The 19,790-nt window shown below is 49.1% G+C and overlaps 1 protein-coding gene across 1 annotated transcript in view; it reads right to left on the bottom strand.

Annotated features, from left to right (window-relative positions):
• The window catches only part of NRP2 (neuropilin 2), a 261,021-nt gene extending 243,772 nt beyond the window's left edge, over nucleotides 1-17,249 (bottom strand). Inside the window, exon 1 of the mRNA XM_053281642.1 lies at nucleotides 16,194-17,249. Coding sequence (XP_053137617.1) covers nucleotides 16,194-16,266 — 73 coding nt within the window. The 5' untranslated portion in view covers nucleotides 16,267-17,249. The remainder of the gene's footprint in view (nucleotides 1-16,193) is intronic.
• Between the last annotated feature and the right edge of the window lie 2,541 nt (nucleotides 17,250-19,790).

The following is a 19,790-nucleotide window of genomic DNA, read 5'->3' as shown; positions in this document are numbered from 1 at the left end:
GGGCGAGGGGAGGAAGCTTTGAAAAGCTTACCTCCTCCACAGATTCTTGTTGCTATGCGCCTGGATCAGCCTCCCAGAAGACTGCTGGCTTCTGCCAGTAGCTCGGAGGGTCAGGGTGCAGGAACGCATTGCCCTGCACCCCTTAGATCCCATAATGCACCGCGCAACTGCGCGATGCATTATGGGGATTCCCCCTCCCCTCCTCAAAGCCAGCTGGGAGACCTGCAGTCTGCCAGCCCCAGCCAGGGGGCTGGCAGACAATCAGTCGCTCTCCTAACCCCATTTAAGAGGATGGCTCCAGAGGTGGGTTTGCCTTCCTTAACCCTGTTTTGCCTGCACGTGTGAATAGCTTCCATGATTTACTTTTGAATAAGCATGATTAGGATCATGTTGCGAATATCCTATGTGATATATAGTACAGTCCTAAACACATGTACTTGGCAGCAAATCACATTTATTTCAATAAAGAAATACAGTGGCACAACCACTTCACCGTTCAGTTTCAGCTGGCAAAAAAATAAGTCGCCAACAAGTCACTCACAATGAAGCTATTCTCACGATCAGTAGAAAGCGGGCTATGTGAACCTAGCCCGCTTTCTACTGACCGCTGGAACCACCGAGCTCGTGGGCTAGCCTGCCTAATTCCCCTTTCCTTTAAATGAGGTTAACGGAGTGAGCGCTCCTTTCTTTCTGTTTTGCTCGTGTGCCAACACAACGCTCAGCAACACACGAGCAGACCCCTGACTGGGAGGCAGCCAGCCTCCTGGCCTTGGGGGGCTCTCCAGAATGCCCTGCTCACTCGTGTGGGGCATCCTGGAACTTCTGGGGGCTGCGCAGCTCCCAATGCCTGCAGCCCCCACTAGCTCCGTGACAGAGCCAACAGTCGTGTGGGCGGCCAATCTGGCCACCCAGGGTTACACATCTGATCATCTGCTCGCTCTCCCCGCAGACCTGCCAGAAGCTCTTCTCACTGCTTGCAAAAAGAGCTTCATTAAATACATATTTGAACACACTATCCAAGTAGTGTGTTCAAAATCCTCCTCTCTGACCTGCTTTAAAGACGACTGTGGGCCTATCCCAATTGGTCTCTGGACCGACACATGATGCTAGTCACACACTTGATTTAATCTTTGGTTCTGATCAGGGTGTTGTTCCATGGGTAGGGACTCCTGTCATCTCTCCATTGTCATGGACAGATCACCATCTGGTTAAGGTAGAAGTTACAGCCTCGGCCCAGCACTGCAGGGGTGAAGGACCTATTAGATTGGTCCATCAGAGGAGGTTATTGGATCCAATAGGATTCCAAGAAGCCTTGGAAGGGTTTAGGGTTGGCTCTGCTAGTGATTCTTTTGATGCTCTGGTGCAAACATGGAATAATGAACTCACTAGAGCAGTAGACACAATTGCTCCTAAGCACCCTCTCCGACCTGCTTTAAAGACAGCCCCCTGGTATTTGGATGAGTTACAGGAGCTGAAGCAGTGAGATAGACAACTAGAGCGCAAGTGGAGGAAGACTGGGTGCGAGTCTGATAGGGTACAACACAGAGCACATTTGAAGATCTATGCTCTGGCAGTCAGGGTAGAAAAGAAGCAGTTCTTTTCTGCCTGCATTGTTTCTGCAAAACCCAGGTCCAGCTGAGTTGTGTAGGGTTGTGAGGGGGCTAGTATGTACCCCTCCCCCTTGAATTTAAACTTGGAATCATTGGTTACTCGCTATGACATTTTTAACGACGATTTTGCTGATAACATTTCTCACATTCGGGACGAGCTAGATTCCACGGTTATTGCAGAGTCTACTGTGGAGGTGCCCAGCAACTCCTTTTATGGGATTAGATTGGATCATTTTCAGTTTGTGACTCTTGAGGAAGTAGACTGCTTCGGACTGTGCACCCTACAACCTGTTCTCTTGACCCTTGCCCAGCTTGGCTTATCTCATCTGATAATTATATTATCAGAGAAGGTCTGGGAAATATTGTAAATGCTTCTCTGAGAGAGAGCAGGATGCCTCCTTGTCTTAAGGAGGCTATTATTAGACCACTTTTGAAGAAAGCAGCACTGGATCCCTCAGAGATAGCTAATTACACCCCTGTTTCTAACCTTCCATGGTTGGAGAAGGTGAGTCAGTGGGTGGTGGCTTCTCGGCTCCAGGCAGTTTTGGATGATGCAGATTAGGGTGGCCCTATCCAACCCCAGCACAGTACCTCCAGTGACTGTTGCTGGTGTCTATCTTGTGTGTTTTTTAGAAAGTGAGCCCTCTGGGTACAGGGAGCCATCTTATTTATTTATTATTTCTCTGTGTAAACCACCCTGAGCCTGCTGGACCGGCTGAGAGGGGTGAGGTTGGGTGGCACTATCTTACAGTGGTTCTGCTCCTACCTCTCTGGTAGGTTCCAGATGGTGTTGCTTGAAGACTGTTGCTCTGCACAGCGAAAACTGAAGTATGGAGTTCCACAAGGCTCCATACTGTCTCCAATGCACTTTAACATCTACATAAAACTGCTGGGACAGATCAAAAGGAGGTTTGGTGCTGGGTATTATCAATATGCTGATGACACCCAGATGTACTTCTCCGTGTCAAACTCATCAGGAAATGGCATATCTTCCCTAAATGCCTGCTTGGAGGAGGTAATGGGCTGGATGGGGGATAACAAATTGAGGTTGAATCTAAATAAGATGGAAGTACTGACTGTGCTACCTAATGGCGCATTGGGGAAATGACTTGACTAGCAAGCCAGAGCTTGCAGGTTCAAATCCCTGCTGATATGTTTCCCACACTATGGGAAACACCTATATCGGGCAGCAGAGATATAGGAAGATGCTGAAAGGCATCATCTCATACTGAGCGAAAGATGGGAATGATAAACCTCTTCTGTATTCTACCAAAGACAACCACAGGGCTCTGTGGTCGCCAGGAGTCAACACTGACTCGAAGGCACACTTTACCTTTACTGACTGTGGAGGATCGGAACCCGAGAGATGGCTTAGAGCTGCCTGTTCTGGATGGGGTTACACTCCCCCTGAAAGATCAGTTACGTAGCTTGGGAGTGCTTTTGGACACAAAGATCTCCCTGGTTTCTCAGGTTGAGGTGGTGGCCAGGAGTGCTTTTTTATCAGCTTCATCTGATACATCAGCTACATCCGTTTCTAGAGGTGAATGACCTTAAAACAGTGGTACATATGCTGGTAATTGCCAGACTTGACTACTGTAATGCACTCTACATGGGGCTACCTTTGTACATAGTCCAGAAAGTACAATTGGTACAGAATGTGGCAGCCAGATTGGTCTCTTGGACAACACAAAGGGACCATATAACACTGGTTTTGAAAGAACTGCACTGGCTGCCGATATGTTTCTGGGTGAAATACAAAGTGCTGGTTATCCTCTCTTATAAAGAGCTAAGTGAGTGTCCATGCCTTTCGAACGTTGGGGATCTGCGGCTGTGTCTCCCTGGGCTGTTCTGGGCTTGCGCGAAGCGCAAGCCCAGAACAGTCCAAGGGAGACACGGCCACCGACACCGGGCGGCCATGTTGGGGCCGGGAGAAGGAGAAGCGGCCGCCACCAACGCCGGGAGGAGAGTGCGGGCGAGACGGAGGCGACGGCGCCGCGGCCTCAGCCAGAGGTGGCGGTGGCCGCAGCAGGGCAACTGGTGGCGGAAGTGCGGCTGAGGCGGCGGCGAAGCCACGGCCTCAGCAAGAGGGGGCGGGGGCGGCGGTGGGGCGACTGGCCACGGCGGGGTGGACTGGAAAGGACTGGGCCCGCTGGCGGCCATTTTGCCCCAAACATTGCTGTGGTTAAAAAAATTGCTGCCGCCGCCGCCGACCACCCTCCCAACTGCCGAGTCCTCCTTACCGCAGCCAGCATCCGTCGGGCGATGAAAGTCCTTAATTTAAGAGGGAGAGAGGAGCTCACAAACAGAGCTCCTCTCTGTGCAAAGGCTCTGCCCGAACTGGTGCTATGGACGCAAAGGACGCAATAGGCATCCTTTGCGCCCAAAGCGCCAGTTCGGGAAGAGGCTTTGCAGAGAGAGGAGCTCTGCTTGCGAGCTCCTCTCTCCCTCTCAAATTAAGGACTTCCATCGCCCAACTGACGCGGGCCGGGGTAAGGAGGACTCGGCAGTTGGGAGGGCGGGCAGGCGGTGGCCGTGGCGGCATTTACATGGGCCTATTTGGCCCTTAATCATGTGGGGATGGGCCGCAGAGGAGAAATTGGGCAGCTGGGAGGGCGGGCAGGCGTTTTGGCCCTTAATCAGGTGGGGGGTAAAAAAACCTAGCGCCCGTTATTACAACGGGCTGAAAAATACTAGTCATTTATAAAGCCCTTTATGGCTTGGGACCAGGTTATTTAAAAGAGCGCCTCCTTTGTCATGAACCCTTCTGCCTTTTACGATCTTCTGGAGCGGTCCGGTTAAGGTTGTCACCAGCTCAGCTGGTGGCAACTCAGGACTGAGCTTTCTCTGTGGCTGCCCCAGGACTTTGGAATATGCTTTCTGCTGAAATAAGAGCATCTCCTTCTCTGTTTGTTTTCAGGAAGACCCTCAAGTTTTCCCTGTTCTCACAAGCTTTTAATTATAATTTTTATAATTTTAATAATTAGTTTTATATTGTTTTATCGTGTTTTATGTATTTTAACCCTTCTATTTAACCATTTCAGTGTTGGGATCTGTACACTGCCTAGAGATTTACATATCAGATGGTATAAAAATGTGATAGATAGATAGATAGATAGATAGATAGATAGATAGATAGATAATGAAATTACAACCTTAGCCCCGTTTCTCAAATGGCTCTCACAATTTTCCCTCCTAAGTTTACATGCATCATTCTGGAAGCATATGAAGCAAGGACGCCTTCCCTTTGGTTTCCTATTTATTTAAACATCTTTATTGAAACATCACTGTTTTCTCATTGTCACAGTGAGGCAGAAGCACTTGGCAAAGAAAACTACTTGAAGTAGATATGCTGGGGATGTTTACATTTGTTCTTGTAAAATATACTAAGCCTCTCATACAGTAATGTGTTGTGCTTATAAATGTTGCTTAACCATAGAGTGTTGGAATGGGAGGGAGCAGAGACTAAAGGGAAGTTGTGTAAGGGAACTGAGAGTTCTTATATATGTGTGTGTGTTGATTTATCAGAATTATAAGAGCCCCTGGTGGTGCAGTGGTAAAACTGCCACCCTGTAACCAGAAGGTTACAAGTTTGATCCTGACCAGGGGCTCAAGGTTGACTCAGCCTTCCATCCTTCCGAGGTTGGTAAAATGAGTACCCAGAATGTTGGGGGCAATATGCTAAATCATTGTAAACCGCTTAGAGAGCTTCCAGCTATAGAGCGGTATATAAATGTAATTGCTATTGCTATTGCTATTGCTATTATAAAGTAATTAATTTGCTCTTTCAGACTTGTTTTTATCTCCTCAGCTTTTGCCCCTTTGGAATCAAAATTGTCTAATTTTGTCTAAGTTTTCCAATCATTCCTTGGAAGGATGTTTGGCATTTCTGAGTATATCCAATATATATGGAAAACTCAAAATCATTCTTGAGGCTCATATTCAACAGTACTGGGATCCTGCATGAGAATTTTGGTGACATTTCATTTAAAACCTCAACAATTCTCCAAAATCTGGTGGATATATTCAAGTTTTTGAAAAATCCAAGATCTTCTCTCACATTCCAGTTTAAGTTAAATACATAGTTTGTGAGAATTTACTGAGGGGCGGGGGGACAACTGGAGGAAGAAATATCTTCTCCTTTCAGAATCAGGAATTCTGAAATGTTAAATATTTGTCTAAAGATTAAGTATAAATTCCAGGTTTTGTCCTCCTAGGTTTTAAGGAAGGTGGGTAAGAATGTATGTATATATTCATTGTTAACAAAGAAGAACCTATCTATACAAAAACTATGCTGAGTTGAGTGCTGGTTGAAAGCAGAGTGCAAAGAAGTGAGGAGTGCTGAATTTCATACTATGATTCTAAATAACCCTCCACTCTTTAGTTATTAATAATAAGCTATGTCACATTTTTACTGGGCAGAATATATCATAGTCATTATCTCACTCATTCTCCCTGTCAAAACTAGTCATTTTTATTCCCATATGTCAGAAAAGATGCTGAGGCTGAAAAAGTGTGAGTGCCTTAGGCTATTTAGTGAGTCCATGGGAGTCAAAGGTCAGCCCTTACTGGTCCCAAGTCCAAATGTTGTATCTGTAATCCATTGGCTCCTACTTGTATGAAACAAAACGGATAATGGGATCCTCTCCAGAACAAAGGCAACCATAACTTCCTCCCTAATTTGCCATTGGGAGTTTAATAATCTCTTTTTCCCAAGAGAATGAGCACACCACCAGCACATCAATAGGCCTTCTGGTGGCATACGGGAAATTAACACACTGGTCTTTTCATCCTTGTGGCACCCAGGGTGTGAGTTGTCTAGAGAGGATACTGCCCTGTGCAACCTTCAGCTTAAGCCTGCTGGCATGGCCAGTTGATTTGGAAGTGCTGCCTATCCTTACACAAGGCTACAGGAAGCTTGCAAAGGGGTCAGTGGCCCTGTTTGAAACTGAGCAGGCATTTTGCAGAGCAGGGGTGGTTTTGCAACTTCATAATAAACTCATTTTAAACTTGGTAAGGGTTTGGATGTAGAGGGGCTGAGAAGTGGGAGGGAGGCTGTTTTCCCACAAGATGAATGGCCCTTAGCAGTAAGAAAAATTTCCACATCTGCTATGCCACAAGTTCCTAAAAGGGTGTGTTCCTGGACAGTGTACTACTAAGTATAATTTGAGGAGACAATGAATTCACTAAAATAGTATAACCTCAGTTCCATTTTCCATTAAAAGCATGTTTCCAAGCGTTGTGGTTGCAAAGAGAGAGCGAAAACACCGCTGCAGATGTGACTCTGCCTGGGCCCTATGGCTAGGCAGGTAGGACCAGAGTCCCTAAGAAGGCATGAGCAGTTGCTAGGAGAGATTCAACATGCAAACTGCTTCCTGACTCATCCCATCCCAGGCATAGGTTCTTTTTCTGGCTATGGCTTCTGGCCAACGTGTACGTTTCTTTGCTCTTTCCAGCAGAACTAAGAGAAGGGTTCTTGCTCTCCTCTTCCTGAGTCACTTGTTTTTCCCTACAAAGATGAAGGATTGCATCAGAAGAGTCCCCTCTCAGTCAACACAAAGGCTGCCCAGGATTATTATATGTGGAGAGATCTAAGCAACCTTTTTGTTGCTGCAAGGAAGGTCATGGTAACAACATTCTAGAACCCTGGTCCCAAGGATTTAGACTCCAGATGTCACTTTGAAAAGTACCCAGTGGGTGGCCTGGAAGCACTTAATACCATAGCATCATTGAAGCAAAATGTTTGCAGACATGATCCTGTGGAAATTTAGATGGAAAACCTGTAGAAAGAAAGCTCTTCTGAACTTTCTAGAAGTTCAGAGTGACTTGCTCCCCACTCTGAACTTTTAAATGGGGTATAATAACTGAGAACCAGTGGTGTAGTCAACCTCACCTACCTGACATGATGGTTATGAAACTCAAATGGGGAGGAGAGAGAACAATGGACTGTATGTAGGAAGAACAGAATAAAATGCTTTCTTTAAAAAAAAATTGTATTAATTAATTGCAAAAATGCCCTGCAACCATTTAAAGAGTTTTAGGGATATTAGCACCTTATTCAGGTCACCCAGAATAAAATAATTGGGAGTAGGGAATGAATTTTCCCAGGTTACATTGTCTAGCAATGGGAATGGGGATTCTTTTTAGTCCGATTTAGACACTGAGGCTATTTTCACGATGAGGGGAAAGTGGGCTAAAGAAGCCCAGCCCAGTTTTTCCCCATCATGAGAACCAGCAGGCTCGCGGATGAGCCCAGTGGTTCTCTGGTGGCTAACCCACCAAAGTAGCCCTCCCCTTAGCCCAGGTTAGCAGAACAAGCACTCCGCTAACCCGGGTTTTCTGATTGTGTGCCAGCACAGCGCGGCTCCGCGCCATGGTAACACATGAGGACACCCCCGCCAGGAGGCTGCAAGCAGCCTCCCAGGCTTGGGGGTCTCTCCAGGATCCCCCGCATGCTCCTGGGGGGGCATCCTGGAACTTCCAGGGGCCGCATAGCCCCCGATCCCTGCAGCCCCTGCTGGCTCCATGACGGAGCCAGCAGTCGTGTGGGCGGCCGATCCAGCCGCCCAGGGCTGCCTTTGGATTGTCTGTGGGGAGAGCGGAAGAAGGTCTTCTCACTGATCATGAGAAGAGCTTCATTATGTTGTATGAGTGTACAGGTGTTTGTGTGAATGACTTTACCTGTGTTCATCTTAAAAGTGAACCTGGATACAGGCCCTTCAAATGCCTGATACAGATAGGAAGTGTACTTCTGTGCCTGCATTCAATTTAACATGTGAATGAATGTACCTGTATACAGATCCATACCTGTGGACACTATACACTAGTTGTATAAATGTTGAACATAACGTGTGAATGGGCCTTCTGCTTTCCCATGTCACGTATGTCATGGCTTACTTGCTGTGAGTGTAAAATGGTTCTGCTCCGCTGGCAACTTTCTGCACCTTCTCACTGCCTGTAGCTTGAATTCCGTACGTTGATTGTCCCACTCTGTAGCAAAGGATTGGACCAGAGAGCTTTAGCCCTTTCTACATCTTATGAATTTTAATATGCAACAGAAAGAACTTGGCTATTGCCTCTCTTGTGGATTTAATATAAGATACCCAGGTTCTGTAAAAGAAGAGACTTCACTAGGCTACAGGATTTCTTGATTTTCAGAAGCTGAAATAGCCAAAGCTCAAGTTTTAGTGAGAAAAGATGAGTACCCCTCTTTGGGTCCTACCAGCAACCTACCCAACTGAATAAAGCAAGCGTGTTTCTCAGTCTGTACCTGATGCCTAAACCAGCAGATGCCTTCTGTTATTACAAGAACTAATTGGAAGGATCAACCAAAAGGGCAAGGACTAAATGGCTGCGGAGACCAAACTCCCACACACCCTGTATCAGATGTGGTCTGTCTGGGTCAGGATAAGGCAACAGAAGAAAGCCACTGACTACTACTGTGGAGAGGGGAGGGGGTAAGCATTACTTCCCAGGGCTGTCAATCAGCTGCCTTTCAATAAATGCCAAACTCAAATTACTGCTCAAGGAAGGAATCTCCACTAACAACAAAGGAATTTCAGTGTGGATAATAGCTCCTGCTCTTCTCCAGGGTGTTAGTGCTCACATTTGCTGTAGCAGGAAGGTCCACTTTAAAAGGTCGCCACTGTGTACACTGGGAACATATACTCTTTACTCACTCCCCTGTATTTATAGTTAGCTAATGCAGAATAGTGACCAATGCTGTGTTCACCATAATTAATCCAATTGGAGTCCCTGCATTAAAGGCAGCTGGGAATCAATCTTTTTAATCAAAGCAAACACAAAAGGATGATTAAAGACAGTGAAGACAGTGACTTCCCCACATGAAACTGTCATGAGTGGGTACCTTTGGGGGATGGCTTACTGACCCACTTGCACTGGTGTCTACTGAAGGCACTAGTACTACCCGCCCCCGCCCCACCCCCGGACCTGGCTTGCAAGCTGCTCCCTCCCTTTCTTCTCCCTCCTCTTCACCATTAACTGCTTTGCTCATCCACAAGAAGTTTCAGGCCTCTTTGATTATATTTGTAAAGAACAGAGATTCAATCAAACTAAGTCAAGCAGTTTGGGCTATATAGCTTAATCACAGCTCTGCTCTCCTCTATTAACTTTATGCCGGTATTAAAGAGAAATCAATCAGCTGAAATGAAGCATTAGCCACAATTTCCTCCACACGTGGGAAAAGCAACAACAGGCAGAGGTTCATTTGCAACTGAAATTGCTCCTGAGGGTGGCGAGAGATCGAGAGTGGTTCAGCTCCCCAAATTAGGGCGCTTTCTCTGCAGTCTCTCTCTCTCTCTCCCCTTGGGCTTCTTGGAAGTATCCCTCACTTTATACTTGAAGCAGAGGCAGGAAAGTTACTCAGCAATGTTGAGAGCCATGGCAGAAATATATCATAAGCTGGAAAGCTGCAGCTAATTTGCACGCCATCATTACATGTAATTAATGCAATTTGCATATTGTTTTCATGAGTATGACAGATGCTAAACTACAGTTGGTGGACATGTTGCGCCCGTTCGAACAGTATTGTTCTGCGAAAAACCTGCCATTGCCCTTGAAAGATCTTATACATCTTGGGATGTTTCAAATGCTGAGAAGTTGTAAAAAAGGAATGAAGGCCTGCATTTTACATACTTGCATCTTTGCTTGTATATCTTTGACATTTGCCAACAGTTTCATATTTATCTCTGAAACCTTGAGGACTAGACACTGGGCAGGATCCAGAATAAGTTTCTTCATGACTACACAGCACTGAAATAAGTGAGACAAGTTAGTCATGGCCAACTTAAATCCCATTAATTTCAATGGAACGTAGTCATGACTAACTTAGTCTGGTTCCTGCCCACTCTCTTAAAATAAATAAGAAGCAAATGTCTCAAGATGCTACAAAAGTCCATAGGCCATATAAGCAAGCCACAGGGAGCTTCTGCAAAGCAATCTGTATGTTACCTATTCATGTTCTAAAGGAACATCCCTTATGTGATCTACAACACAACAGCCCCACTATACAAAAGGAATTTCCCTTGTGCTAAGTTAGGTCCCACAGCTCAGCTGCATTGTAGTAAAACATTCACTACAGGCACCTTTTTCTCTTCTACATGTTGATTTGCCCACCTTCCTTCTTTCAGCCATTTAAATAGTCCTCCCACCCCATCCAGCCAGTCTCCATCCTAGAGGGGAAAGCCATTAAAGGTACCACTTGGGGACTGAGGGCTGGATTTGGTCTTGCCTACGTATACAAGTGCATTTGTTTGTGTGGGTCATCTTTGTCTTAATAGGATTTTTATGGATTGCCTGGCTTTTGTTTCTGCAACAGTGGCCCAAGCAAATCAATGCCAAGTGGTATAAGAGAAGATTGTTCTTCACTAAAAACAGGGACAGCTCTCCTTCCACTCCCAGTTGGAAAGGGGAAGGAATTAATAATGGGGATTCGCCAAAGGCAGATCTCTGGATTCACACTTGCCTTTAGCTACTCTGTTTGGGCACACAAGCAATGAGGAAAGCAAAGTTAGGGTTTCAGCGATACTGCTAGCAAAATCCAAGTCATCTGTTTACACCTCTTCTAACTCCATTAGCAATGCCATTTGGTTTGCCTCAAGCCCTAGATGGAATTCAGCAACATAGAGAATCCCCACCATGGCCTGAAAAAGTTACATCATTGTACTGCAGTGGGGAGCGAATCCTCACATCTGCAGTTCTGCCAGCAAATCCTCCACATGCACAAGGACTCTCAGAACAACAGCTGCAGAGTAAAACTGAGATGCTTCTTATTCACAAAATTGTCGAGTTGGGAGGGTCCCAAAGAGGCTTCCTTGTCCAATCCCCAGCCAGGAAGGCAGCGCTATCCACTCACCAATCCCCTTTACACACACACACACACACACACACACACACACACACACACACAATCCAGACCGGTGTTTCTCAACGTTTTTGCAGTCATGGACTGGTACATTATTCATGCGCAGTTTCCTGGACCAGCAGTTAGTAAGGGGGTTGCCCCCTTCACCCCCAACCCCAACCCAGGTGCCCCCTCACCCCCAACCCCAGGCATCCCACCAAGCCCCAAAACCATTTTGGGCAGTTTTCCGGAGCTCATTTCCAGGCAGCCCTCTCTGCTGGATAATGTTCATTTCAAGGAAGACCTATGGACCACCAGTGGCCCCCACTGGCCCAAAATTGGGTTTTTTTTGTGGGGTGGTTTTTATTAGTGATGCCTCACGGACCAGTACCCAACACCTCGTGGATTGGCGATAAACACTGATCCAGACTACCATGTACCATCAGCAGATGCACTGAGAAAAAATACTTGCAGAACAAATATGCTCCAGATGGCCCAAGCAAGCAAGCCTAGCTACATGCTCAATGGCCAGAAAAGTTCTTTTAATTTCTGGTGGCAGAGAGAGAGAGAGAGAGAACGCCAAATAAAACTGCACCCTACTCCTATGTAATCTTCTCCGTGTGGGTTGCACACAGAAGCAATGCCTGCTTAGTGGAAGCCTCAGGCCCCTTGAACTGGTAGATTAAGCAGGTGAGAGATGCCAGTGTTTTCTTCGCTCTTGCAAGGAGTCCTCTCTCTGGCCTGTGCTTCCAGTGTTCTCCCAGAAACAGCAATGATTGTGTGGGTCTGCCCAGGAGAGCCAAACAGCATGAGGAGGAGGAGGCACGGAACGCCAGGCTGCACCGATGAGGCTCCACAGATTGCTCCGCAGCTGTTCTGTTCCACCTAAATGGACACTCTGCGGCTCACAGCTGGGCAGGGATTCGAGATGCACTACCTGCAGACGGCGCGGCACTCCTGGCAGCTCCCATTGCCTCTTGCGTGGGCCTAGGAGCAGACAGGCATTTTGGAAAGCTCCAACCCAGCCTGCTGTCAGCACAGGGCGACTGCGGTGGACAAGCCCACAGCAGCCCTCTGCTGCAGTGCACTGATGCCAGGGAACCAAATGATATTTACTACAGACTCATCACTCTCCCTCCTCTTTATTCCTCTCCATTACTTCAATCACATGTTTCTGATTTCCCTGCCGATTTCACTTAAATCATCCGGCAGGCCAGGTTGGGGGGGGGGAGGAGGAGGAGGAGGAGGAGGAGGAGTGTATCCTCTGGAGGGATTCCACACCACAGTGGTGATGAGATGGCTAATAATCTAGTCGGGGAGCTTTTACAAGGAAAAGCAGCTTCAGGCGGCCAGCTCACTTGTCCTCAGCAGACAAAATCCTCTCTGGAGTAGCTCTCAGGCATGCACATCTGTCTTGAGAAGAATCTGACGACTCCAGGCACACAAACCAGCAGTGATCATCAAAACTCCTAAGGAACCGACACCAGGCAGGATCTCTCCACGGGGCGCTTACCTTGGCTCTCACATCAGCCCAAGCTGAAAGGCAGTAGAGCCCCTTATTACCCTAGGCCTATTTTCTTCTCTTCCACTCATTTGCGTCTCTGATTTACTCTTTAATCAAATCAGCCACTGAAGCACATGAAGGGTGCTCTTAAAGCATAACTAATGGTATAAACAGGCTCTAATTGGGTCCCTTTCCGAGTGCCCTCCCCCGGCCCATCATCTCTTCTTCATACTTCCCCTCTGGGTTTTTGTTGTGGTTGGCTGGCGGGTTGCTGGGTGTGTGTGTGTTTGTTTTAAAGCAGTTTTGCACTTTCCTTTTTGAAAACGAGGCAACTCAGCCATTCGACTGGACCGGATTATGGCTGGGCAGCCCTTCCCTCTTGGCTGGCTTTATTGTATTTTATTTTTTTAAAAATCACTTTCAGGTCCCCTTCCCATCTTGGCAGAAACGGATCTCTGCTGAAATGAAAGACACACATGCAGCTAACTAAACATGGGCAGTGGCGGCACCAGAAATTTTTTTGAAGGGGGCTACAGAAGGCGTAAAGCACATTTATTGGGGGGGAGGGGGGAGCTGCGTTCCACATATTACATTTCTGTAACAGCAATATGGGAGGAAGCCACTTTTCGCTGGGGGGCGGGGGGAGGCGATTGCCCCCAGAACCAGGACAGGCTAGGCAAGCGCTTCCCAGGCTCTCTCAGTCGCAGTTTGGCTTAAAGATCATCGAAAGGGTAGTCATAGAAAGGGCTCAATTTATCCCCAACCCCCCCCCCCATCCTTGCTTCTGAAAGGGAGGCAGGCGGACCTCCTGTGACTTCTCCTACAGGCGTTCTCTGAAAACGAGACCCCAGGATGGGGCGTTGCTTCCTCCCTCGAGCAAAGATCAGGAGCGCAAAACGCTGGGGGGGGGGGGAGTGGGAAGAAGTGCCGGGCGCAGGAGGGAGGCATCAGGGAAAGGCGGCGTGGCAAGCAAGCGGCTCCTCTTGACGGGACTTGATGCATTTGTTTACATGCAGCCTAGTAGAAGAGGCGGGCACTGCCGCAAGGTTCAGCGCTGCCAAGAGGGAGTCTGCTGCGGGCGGCGTGCAGCGTGCTCTGGGTCCTCCTCAGCAGAAAGCCCCGCCGCGGGCAGAGACCCCAGGACCTCGCTAACGCCTGCCGCTAAGACACACGCCCTAACCGTGGGGCTTGCAAAGAGATCGCGGGCCGCGTCGCTGTTCGAAATGATCGACGAATTATCATTGCGAGAAATGCTATTCTTCTTTTTTTTCCCTTAAGAATTTGCATTTTAAAATAAGGCGTCCTCTCCTGCTCCAATTTCTATCGGATGCTGCCGCCACCCCGCCCCTCAAATAATCTCAAGGCTTCTTTAGCCAGACTGACAAAAAATCCATGGGGTGCCTAATTTGTCCGGATTAACGCCATGGGTTCAGATCCAGCCTACCGCTGAGAAGCTTTCGGGCAAGCATTCATTATCCCTTGGCCTTAATGTTTCAAAGGAGAGGTGCTGGGGTTCATCCACCCTACGCCACTCCACTCGCGAAAAGCCCAGCTTCTGATACGGAAGCCCTGTGCGGTGTTCCCAGATGCGTGGCTGAGATGACTAACTGGCGACGAAAAGAAACACTGCTTATGCTCAGAGTCGCCGCCGGCGCTCCTGCCAAGGCACAGCCTGGCAATGAGAAGCCGAGCTGCGGGGCTTGGGCCTGCCGAGCCGTGTGCCTCGCACCCCGATTTCGTCCTCATCCTCAGGGGAAACACGGTATAGGCTCTGGCAGCACGACGATGACTCTCCGAGGATGACGGAGACTGAGTAAAGCGGCAATCCTCTGCCTGCACGTTGGGTGGGGGCGGGGTGTAACCTGGCCCCCCCCCGAACCCAGCGAGCAAATATGCACAGCCAGGATGCAGTTGCTGCGATCCTAAGCACACGGACTGAGTGGAGCTGACTCCTCAGTCAACCGCACTCATCGCGCGGCGGCGAGGAATGGCTGCTACCCGCCTTGAGCCACAGGAATGGGGCGGGCTTGCTCTGCATCACCCCAGCAGCCAGCCAGGCAGTGTGTTTCCACCCCGCTTCTCCCAACTGGTGTGCTGTTTGCCTCCTCCCCCCCCCCCGCCCCGCTGCTCTCCAGATCCTGTTGTTTGGTGTCTTATCGGAGTTTTCACTGCCTGTTCGGTGGCTAATTCGAAGGAAATGAGTGTCAGATCTCAGATGGAGTAATTAAGGCGGCGAGATTTAGCGCGCCCTCTTCGCCAGGAACCGGGAAACTCCAAACTCCCTTGCCTCTCAGTGACAAGACTGGAGGAGTTTGCAAGCCACATTCTGTTTACGTTTTGGTCACAATTCACTGAGGTATGAAATGTGATTGGGGACGCCGAATCGCCCTTATCTCAGCATAGCTCGCAAAGCTGAATTGCTCCCAGCATTTCCCTTTTCTGGCAAGTGAGTTACATCAAGAAAAGTTTCCCAGCCGCTTTGCAAAGGTGTCCACCTCACTGAGCTCTACGCTGTCTACTGCTGCTCATCATTATGAGTATTTCCTGGGTTCTCTTTGCCCTGGAAAGGCCACATGGGGCTGGGGGCGAGCATACGCAAAGGACACCCCCAATTCCCGCAGTTCTTAAATGCTAGCTTTAAAAGGTGGGATGTTTCCCCCCCCATTCCCTCCCCCTCAACACAAAAATAACTTTTTTCAGTTCTGAAAGTAGTTTGGTTTCTTCTTGTACTTTTAAGATATGGGAATCTGTAAAAATGCACCTCAACTCCATCAACGACATATTATGCATTTCTGTTAATGGCTGAACAGATTCTTAGTTTTATTCCTCAGACTCTGAAAAAATGGTAAGGCAAAGGACTTGGTAGTATTTTTAAACCTTTGATTTATTCCATATGCAACATCCAAACACAGCAGCTCGAGGAAAAGCGGGGGGGGGGGGGTCCATCCAAAAAACCCAGGCTCTCCTGCCTATTGAATAACGCCCCATCTAACCCTGCAGCCAACGCAAGTGGGGGTGAAAGTTGTGTTTTGGGAAACGCGGAGATAACGGGTCATAGATGTAAGCAGATCCACTGCAGAATCGGGCAGCAGCGCAAGGACTCGTCGCTCTCCCCCCGCCCCGCCCGCATAGGCGCCCACCCCATTCAGTGCAGGCTTGAAGTCAACATCCTTAAGGCACACGTTGGAGGGAGCCTTTGGGAAAAGATGCATTGCCTTACCTGCTTGCCCCATGACTCCGGATCCGGCCAAGTACAAAAGTAGCAATCCCCAAAGGAGAGGAAACGTATCCATTTTGGGGAGGAGGAAGGAAATGCTTGGCGGCAGAAGGGCGATTCCTCCCCCCAAGCTGAGCGCGGGATCAGAGGGGGGTTTTCCTTGTTGCAACTGTTAAGTCACTCTCCTCCTCTCGGATGTGACTGACACGCCGCCGTAGAATCTCCCTGGCCACCGTTTCGAGTCCTCTTCGGGGCTCTCTCCCCTCCGCTGCTCCGGTAAACCCACTTCCTAAACGGATCAGCAAGCTGGAGGGAACTCCTTAAATTCAGGAGAGCAGGAGGCGCTGGCAGCTGCTTATTAAGACACACACACAAAATCACACACACACACACACACGGCTGTGTCTGAGGGAGACACACACGCGCGCGCGCGCCAGCGAGCCTCTACGGAGGGACCTCCAGTTCTTCAAAGTGTCATCTCCTTTAACGCGGCATCACTGCCAATGTTCTTCGCAGAGCCGCCGAGAAAGAAATGGGTCGCCTTGGCATCGCAGGCAGCCGGGTGAGCCACACACACCCAAGCCCTTCGGCAGGCAAGATCGCAACGTGTCTCTTGGCAGCGGCGGTGGCGTGGGGGGGGGGAGTGCGATTTCCTACCCCCGGCTGGAGTCAGGCTGCGCGTCTCTCGCCCGCTGCCAGTTTGCACTCCGGGGCTGCTGGTCAGTTTCGCGCTAGAGGCGTGTTCCGGATGCAGCCGCAGCAGCAGCAGCGCCGAGAATTATTACTAAAGTGCTGCTGGATGCTTGCTGCTGCTGCCGCTGCGGCGCGTGCCTTTCAGCTGCAGAATCGGAGTTTTGCCCCAAGCCGCCGCCTCCCTCCTGCCTGGCGTCCAGCTCTTCTCTGAAGATGTGCGCGGCGGCGGTGCGATGTCGGTGCCTTCTTCCCTTTCTTTGCCTCCCTCTCGGCTTCCTCGCAGCCTTTTCAGGCAGAGCAGCATGTGGATGTCAGACAGAAAGGCAGAGCTATCCGATTACACGCTCGCCCAGGGCCCGCCCCTTCTATGTTTCTCATTTAAACAAAACACACCGAGAGAGAGAGAGAGAAAGGCAGCCCGCGAAACGCCGCCGAGCAGTCCACGTTCAGGAGGACTCGGCTGGGATCCAGCCAGAAGAAGGGAAGTGGCGGCGGCGGCAGCAAAAAAAAAAGCCCTCCTTGAGCCCCTTGCAAGATCAAAGCGGATCCTGCTGAAACTGTCCCCAGACTAACTCCTACTCTCTCGGCTGCACAGCCCACGCCTCGCCCTTGGCAAAAGCAACAAGTCCAATGCAAAGGCTTGCTTTCCCGCTGGCTGGCACTGGGCATCTCGGCTTATACTCTCGCCGTTGTGGGGTGGGCATGTCTATGGCTACCGGTGTGCGTGCACATTACACACACACACACACACACACACACACACACACACACACACCCCTTAAAAACAACTGCACACACGCAGGACCAGGAAGCGGGGCTGGCTGGCGGGGAAAGGGAGCGGGTGGCGGCGGGGGCTTCAATGCCTAACAGCTTTTTGCAAATAGAAAACGGAATACGGAGCTCCAAACACCACCCACACAAAGAGAGAGACACAAATAACACTTAAAAGGCTGGCAGGAGACGCGTTATTTGCTATAACACCGTGAAAGGGTTTTTACTTAAAACTTGCCAGCAGCGCAATAAATAAATTCACCTCTGGGATAAGGCCAAGCATGTAAAGATGCAGCCCTTTAAAGAGATTGGTAGACAACTGTCGTCCAGAAAAGGAAGAAGAATGTGAGACTTTCTACTGGAGCAGCGTCCATTGGGGTAAGGCCAGGCAGACTTTCTAGTCGCACAGAACTCTTCAGAGAGAACAAAGCTGTGTTGTGTGCTCAGCATTCCAGAGAAGAAACTGCTTTACTTACGGTTTTCTTCCCTATCCCCAATCTTAGAAACATTATTTACTTGAACACAAGAGCAGATCCACTGGATCACCAAGGGCCTATTGAGTCTTACTCTGTTTCATGCAGTGACCAACCAGATGTGGATGCGCCCTCTGCAAAGCCCACAGGCAGGGCCTGAAGACAGCTGCCCTCCTCTTACTGCTGCCCCCCAGCAACGGGTACTCAGTCAGAGGCATACCTGTTTCTGAACCTGGAGGTAACATTTAGGTTCCAGCGTGACAAGGAGTCATCATTAGACCCACCCTCCCTATATTTGCCCAATCCTGACTCTCCTACTAATCTGTTTTATTGGATGGTCCTAAATTCTAGCATTATGACAGGGAGGAAAATGTCTCCCTGTCCACTTTTTCTTCTCTATGCATAATGTTAACTCCTTCCTCATTCCCAGCCAATTCACACCAAAAGGAGGCCCATCACCACCTCCAGCATGGCATCTGCTGTGCACACTGAGTTGCTGCTGCTGGTACCACGTATGGAAGCAGGCATGTGGAGGCTGCTGATGCACCTGTGCACCGAGGCTTTTAGGAGAGTTCGTCTTGTGGTAGCAAGCATGCATTGTCCCCTTTGCTAAGCAGGGTCCATGTGGGTTTGCATGGACGTGTGAGCACTATAAGGTGGGGATGGGGCCACTCTGGGAAGAGCATCTAGGTTCCAAGTGACCTCCCTGGCAGCATCTCCAAGATAGGGCTAGAGAGACTCCTGCCTTCAACTGTGGAGAAGCCGCTGCCAGTCTGTGTAGACAACAGTGAGCTAGATGGACCAATGGTCCGACTCAGTAGAAGGCAGCTTGCTATGTTCCCTAGTGCCCCTCTCTTGGAGTTGCTTTTGGACTACTCACAGAAGCATGCTCAGAACCACTGTGCACATAGTTTGGCATGTGCTACCTGTCAGCCATGCAAATGGCCTTGCTCGCATGTGGCCTTGATGGTGGGAACTCGGCACACCCAGCAGCTCTGTGCAGAGAGGCAGTCTCAGGAACCGGCCCTTTGAACCGCTTAGTCACATGATGAGCCTGCTTGATTTCAGTCCAGGCTCAGTCAGTGCTCAGGGTGAAATGCTCATGTGAGCTGTTGGTGAGCTCAGCGTGAGTGTTTGATGTGCAGATCACCTAGATGTTCACGTGACTAGTTGGCCTGGAGGCTGGAAACATATCTCCATACTGGTAGCCCCACAGACAAAGAGAACGTGTGAATTAGCCCTTATGTACTAGAACACAGGAACATAGGAAGCTGCCATATACTGAGTCAGACGACTGGTCTATCTAGCTCAGTATTGTCTACACAGACTGGCAGCGGCATATTCAAAGTTGCAGGCAGGAGTCTCTCCCAGTCCTGTCTTGGAGATGCTGCCAGGGAAGGAACTTGGAACCTTCTGCATGCAAGCATGCAGGTGCTCTTCCCAGAGTGGCTCCATCTCCTAAGGAGAATATCTTACAGTGCTCATACATGTAGTCTCCCATTCAAATGCAAACCAGGGTGGACCCTGCTTAACAAAGGGGACAATGCATGCTTGCTACCACAAAACCACCTCTCCTCCAATTTTGGGTGAGGAAATTTCATCGCCCAATCATTTTGGGTGACAAATCAGTTAATGTATTTGGGATGTGTGTGCTAGGTGCAAA

This window comes from Hemicordylus capensis, chromosome 1 (assembly GCF_027244095.1).
Source record: "Hemicordylus capensis ecotype Gifberg chromosome 1, rHemCap1.1.pri, whole genome shotgun sequence".
Classification (NCBI taxonomy): Eukaryota; Metazoa; Chordata; class Lepidosauria; order Squamata; family Cordylidae; genus Hemicordylus; species Hemicordylus capensis.
Note: the sequence above shows the minus strand (reverse complement) of the source record. Positions and strands in the feature narration are given on the sequence as shown.